This window comes from Phlebotomus papatasi, chromosome 1, assembly GCF_024763615.1.
Source record: "Phlebotomus papatasi isolate M1 chromosome 1, Ppap_2.1, whole genome shotgun sequence".
Lineage (NCBI taxonomy): Eukaryota > Metazoa > Arthropoda > Insecta > Diptera > Psychodidae > Phlebotomus > Phlebotomus papatasi.
The window spans coordinates 103,309,275-103,315,227 of record NC_077222.1 but is presented as its reverse complement, the minus strand read 5'-3'; the positions used below and the strand labels follow the sequence as shown (position 1 = coordinate 103,315,227).

General features: G+C 33.9%; 1 protein-coding gene across 1 annotated transcript; it reads right to left on the bottom strand.

Moving 5' to 3' along the window:
- Positions 1-4,623: 4,623 nt before the first annotated feature.
- Positions 4,624-5,953, bottom strand: LOC129810197 (pyridoxine-5'-phosphate oxidase-like). The gene is made up of 3 exons (XM_055860521.1): positions 5,849-5,953; positions 5,632-5,788; positions 4,624-5,566 (listed from the first exon to the last, which is right to left on the bottom strand). Exons 1-3 carry the CDS (start codon positions 5,895-5,897, stop codon positions 5,044-5,046), a joined length of 729 nt encoding a protein of 242 aa, XP_055716496.1. The 5' UTR covers positions 5,898-5,953; the 3' UTR covers positions 4,624-5,043.

Here is a 5,953-nt window from a genome sequence, read left to right as displayed (position 1 = left end):
TGTTAATCTCTACCGAATTACGGGTATTAAATGACACGGTTCTGAATTAGACGATTTCGCTAGGAATAAAAAGAAATATTCCGGAGTTTATTAGCTTTTGTGTCCCATCCCACAAGAATATTCAACAACAACAAAAATAGTCAAGCATTTGTGAATTCAGAGGTTTTTCTTTGTAGAAAATCGAATCCACATATTTAGTAGAGGTTAGAATGAAAATTTAATAACTTATTGTTCAGTAATCTTAGATTTTATCGATTAAGAAGTTCAGAGAAGAAAATGTCGTGAGAAAATACTGTTATGTCCATCTAATTTCCTTTTCCTTTGTGCCCCTGAAAATCCTTATCCAAAGCAGTGTTGGTAAATTATACTATCCCATAGCTCTGCGTATTCAAAATGGCGGCGATTTAAATCAATTTTCTTGGAAAATATCGTTTTTCTGCATTTTCTTCGAAATGGATTATCCAATTTCAACAAGAATGATATCATTGGAAAGGTCTTGAGATTGACTATAGAAAACATATTATTCCTTATAAATTCGCTTTCCCATAGAAAATAGCATTTTTTCTTAATCTAAAATCACTTAAGTTTTTATATAATCACAAATTAAGAGACTGTTGGCAAGAGCGTAGCGAAGAAAGGGCAAAGAGTAACCCTTACGCCCCTAGGATAAAATGCCCATGTTTCGTACGATCCCAAGCTTCGTAATGACTAAATTTTTCCTATGTTTCTAGATAAATGTGACTCCGCGATATAGTTTAAAAACTAGGCAATTTCGAGTCACATTTATTGAAAAACAAGGAAAAAATAGTCATTACGAAGCTTGGGATCGTACGAAACATGGGCACTTTCCCCTACACGACAGTCAAAAAACAAATAGAAAATAAAGCGGTCTTCAGACTTGAAGTTTAACACAGTTCCCGAAGGTCTCTAAATCTTAAATAGCAAGAAATGTTATTGCTTTTTGAGAACCTAATAGGTCATTTATTAATAATCCAACCCTAAGTCATATTTTTCAAAAAAAAAGAAATCCTGATTGATAAGCAATTGGAGCTTGTACACACTTAGTAATATCATATATGATAAACTGCGTTCGAGTCTCAGGAGAGCTTTTTCGAAAAAGTGATTCTGTAACCGTGACATTGTCACGTGGCATTATCAGAAGTCACGAATTTCAGATTTCTGGGAATTAAAATGACAATGAATTTTATAAAACAAATCAACCAAGACGGACTATATTTGCAGAAAAACTCGATTGAAATTGTCAGGTTTCGAACTTGCGTTTAACAGCGCGAGAAAAATTAGCGTCTTTTCTGGATTGAAAAGTCTTTTGTTTAATCCGATGTGTTTTCTAGAAAGATCAAAATAATTAAATTTGGTATGAAAACGGATCTGGTAAATTTTCGAAAGAAACAATACACAAAATCTAATATTAAGAACTTCAAAACATAGTTTTTGGATGACTTTGGAGAAGCTTTTAATCAACCTTTCTCAAAGAAAGCTGCAATGTTGTATTATGAAAGCTCTTAGGGAATTATATAACTTCACACATCTGACCCAAAAATAATCAAAATCAGTGGAGTATTAATTTCTTAAACGAATTTTTGAAAGAAACTTCTCAAAAAATCTTTAAAAGCACAAAGAGAATATTTTCAATTTAATTTTTGATCAATTCCCCGGAATTTTCTTCAAGAATAAGTCTATCTGATATCCTTAGCGAGCTTTCAGTTCACGAAATTCGTTAGGTTTATCGAAAATAAATTAAAATTAGATTTTTAACACATAAAAGAACATTTTTCTTTATCTGAATTTCAAGCAAGAAAAGCCTATCATTTAGGAATCTTTTAGAGAATTTGATGTGGAAATGTTTTCCTCTTTATAGGCAAATTTTGAACCAAAAGCTTGTAATTTTTGTTTGGAAGGAAATTTTAAAATGAAATTCAAGCTACTTTTGATATCCTTTTTCGTTAAAAAAAAGAAAAGTTTATCAGATCCATAAGACCGTTTTTGTTAAATTGTTTAAATCTGCAAAAATCATCAAAACCGGTGCAAAAATTGATAAAACTAACTTGTTTTTTATTGCTCTTGATTTTTTTTTTCTTTTTTAGAAATAAATGTTACCGTTCAAGTTACCACAAAATTATTTTTATAAAAAAAATCCTGCGTAATACTTCAGTCTGGAGCTAGACAAAGAGGTTATTTTGACATTTGAGGTTATGTTGAGCATAACCTTAAAAATAAAAACACAAGGAAAACAACTTCTAAATTTAACAATTTATTACTTTATTATTGCACTTCATTAAAAGCTAATAATCTCTTTCCAAGACTAGTCGTAGTTAAAGTTTTCAAATTCTCTTTAAAAAATGAAAATAACCTCAAAATCACAGGATTTATGTACAAATATTTTTTAGCAAATCACTTGCAATAGCTTTGACCTTGAATTTTTTTAATGTTGTCGATTTTTTTAGATTATTTAAAATAAAAAAATTAGCCAAAAGCAACTGATTAATTTTTTTTTATTTTATAAATGCAAACCATAAATCTATATAAATTTACTAGTGACATTTTCGGGATCGAAAAAACCGTAAATTCAGGAGATATCATTTGAGTATTGAATAAGTTACAGAAACGCTTTGAAGTATGCAAAACTTTTCAGCTCCAATTTATTCGACCTTTTTTCAGCACCACAAGGGGTATTTCAAAAATATTTTATAGATTAGCTCCCAATAGTAGGCAATTCATATGACAGTTATATAATTCGTGTTGTAGCTAAATGCGTACAAATTGTCATACACTCATACGCAGAGAAGAATATTTAAGTGACAGCTGTCAAATACGCGAGAATGCAAAAAAACAATCCCCTTTGTTAGATGGGTTTTAACCTATCATTTTCACTCTCAATCAGCCGAATATAGGAAAGCTTAGTGTAATAAAAAAAAATCTCTTTAAAATTAGGTTATGAATTTTTAAAACTTCTGGGGGGGTATGGGGCTACATGGAGCTGGGGCCGGCATAACTCAGTTTAGATCCATTATTTGTTTTGTCTATCTAAATTACATTACGTTGAGGTTCTGCTTCCTTTAGAAAAATACGTAATTATTTTAGGTTAGGTCTCACGTAACCTTTAATTTTAAATAATCTTTAATCTAAAAAAAGATTCCCCAGAAAAGCTATGCAAGCTATTGTCAAGCTATTGTCGAGTCGTCCTCGAGGCAGACTTAGGACAAAATGGCTGAATCAAATTCAGAATCTTGCCTTGAAGCGCCTTGGGATCGAACGAACTCGAACATCTACCTGAAGTAGTGAAGGATCAGCTGGCGTAGGCTGTTAATCTGGATGTTCTAAGCCCGCGGCCATAATAGGGATAAGCGGTTGAAAATGATGATAATGATGATGAATCTTTAATATAAATTAAAGGGCATGCGAAGGTTGACTAATGAGAGGAATCATGAAAACCCCTAGTGTTTATCTCTAACCGTTTGGTCCCTAGTTCTGGTTCTCAGATTCCCGAAATACATTAACAAACAGTACTTTTTGGCCAGAGTTCTTCAATAAATGGTTAGAATATTTAAAAAATTTACTTTAATAAAAGAAATTAAAGGTTTATTCTGAAAAAGTAGCAAAATGTTTTCAAATGTCCCGCGTCGCACCATAGTATACATTCAGGCGTATTTGAAAAATGAGTTCATAAATTGACTCCCAAGGGTAGGCAAATGTGTATAATTGTATGTGCATAATTCCGTCAGGTGCATAATCCCGAAGGAATTTATGCCGGGACTGAGTGTAAGCTATTAGTGTGTCCAGGGCATTAATTTTATCTTGTGATTTTTCGTATTCGAGAATTTTCAAGCAATTCACAGTAAATAATATTACGTAATTAAACAAAATTTCGTTAGCTTTCAAACTATTTCACGCCCGATTTTCTCTGTTATTCAAATGACATTTTGGATTTAAAATGTCCGAATTTGAAAAAATCTACTGTAACAAGGTTTCAAAAAGATAGAGAATTAATAAAATTCAGATGCGCAAAAAACTGAGTACGAACTATAAACAGGAACAGCGAGCTATGGCGAGTAACGCCGAATAACCTAACTTTTCGACCAGTGTAATTTATTACAATACGCTGTATTAATACCGTGTAATTTACCAACACTCCTGTGGAAAAAATTAAATGTGAGCCTTTGTCGTTAAATTTCCCGCTAGAAAGTAAATAAAATCCAGATTTTCCTTTCCAACATCCATTTAATGTAACAAAAATCTATCTCTAAATTTAAACCAAGACTGCTGAATAGTGTAAAACTGTGATATTTTTGCAGTCAAAACCTCTCTTTAGGCAAAAGAAAATAAATGAATTGTGAGAAAAATATTTAAGAGGAAGAAAATAGAACACAACAAAAAAGATATTGACTTACCTGTCCGGAACCAAGAAAATAAGAACAAGAACATAAGAAAATACAAATATAAATGTTAACCCAAATTACCATTAAATAAATGTTAAACAAAAGAAAATCCAATTCATGAGCGAAAAAAAACTTGAGAAAAATCTTTAGAAAGAAAAAAAATGTTTCCAGAGAGATAATCCTGAGAGCAATACCAAGAAAAATCAACAGAAAAAAATAGAAACTACAAGGTAGCTTATAAATTTATGTATTAATTCAAATGATTAACTGATTGTAGAGAAAGAAACATATAATGCTAATTTATCATCTTGATCTCTCCCGAAATTATTAATATATATTTTTTTCTTTTGTATAATCTTTATTTTTCTCCATTTTTTCCTCTTTTTTATATTCCTTCTGTGAGAAATAAAATACACAATCTACCACACTTTGTTCTTCAAACAATTTTCCAAAAGTGTTTTATTGTCTCGCTAAAAGTGGAATTACTCCGTCTACAAAGTCTATTAATAGATTTCTTCCTCTCATCCTTATCAGCTGCTTTTGCTCGTTCACATGATCTATCACCAAGCTTTTACTGCCAAATGCCTTTTGGAATGAGACTAGAAATTTTTGGAAGACGAGATTTCCCCCCCATTTTCTGCCCAATTTACGGAGCTAATCGCTCATAGACCCATCCGTCGTCCCCTTCCTTGGTCAGAGTCCCATCGACTTCCTTCTCCACTCCCGGATATCGCCGGAAGACAATGCGGTCGTGGAGTCTGTTCGATTGACCCTGCCAGAACTCAAAGAGATGCGGCTTGACCAAATACCCACCCCAATTGGGCATTGGCACCTTCCCTTCAGCCTCAGTCTTCTTCCTGACTCCCGCCATCAATTCATCCAAATATTCCCTACTAGGAACCTTCTGACTCTGCCGACTGATCGATGCACTCATCTGGCTCTCAACAGGACGCTCCCGGAAGTAATCCTCAGATTCCTTCTCACTTACCTTGGAAACAATCCCTTCCACCCGGATTTGTCTCTTGTGAGCAAACCAGTACATATTCAGCGCAACTTTTGGATTATTCAGCATCTCCTGAGCCTTGCGACTCTCATAGTTCGTGAAAAATGTAATCCCAGCATCGGAATAACCCTTGAGCAGGACATATCTCGAGGATGGTTGCCCATCCCTAAAAACCCACGAAAATCCCCATTATTTCTCAGTCTCCCTTTACGGAACCACAAAAAAACTCACTTCCCAACCGTGGAGAGGCACATGGCATTGGGCTCCTCCACCAGTTTATCATTGAGAACCTCCTGAAACCATTCGTGGAACAACGAGAAGGGTTCTTTCTTCTTCAGACTGTCCTCCTTGAAGGCCTCCTTTCGCTCGAGATATTTGTATCGCAGGGCTATTGGAAAACCACTTTAATAGCAGAAAATGAATCCTCAGTCTCTGGGGAGGTACTTACATGAGATTCCGGGAGTAGACATCTTCGAAAAGTGCCGGAGAAATCGCATTTATTGGAGAGAGCAAAAACAACAAAACGCACTTGACAACAAAAACCACTTCCCGG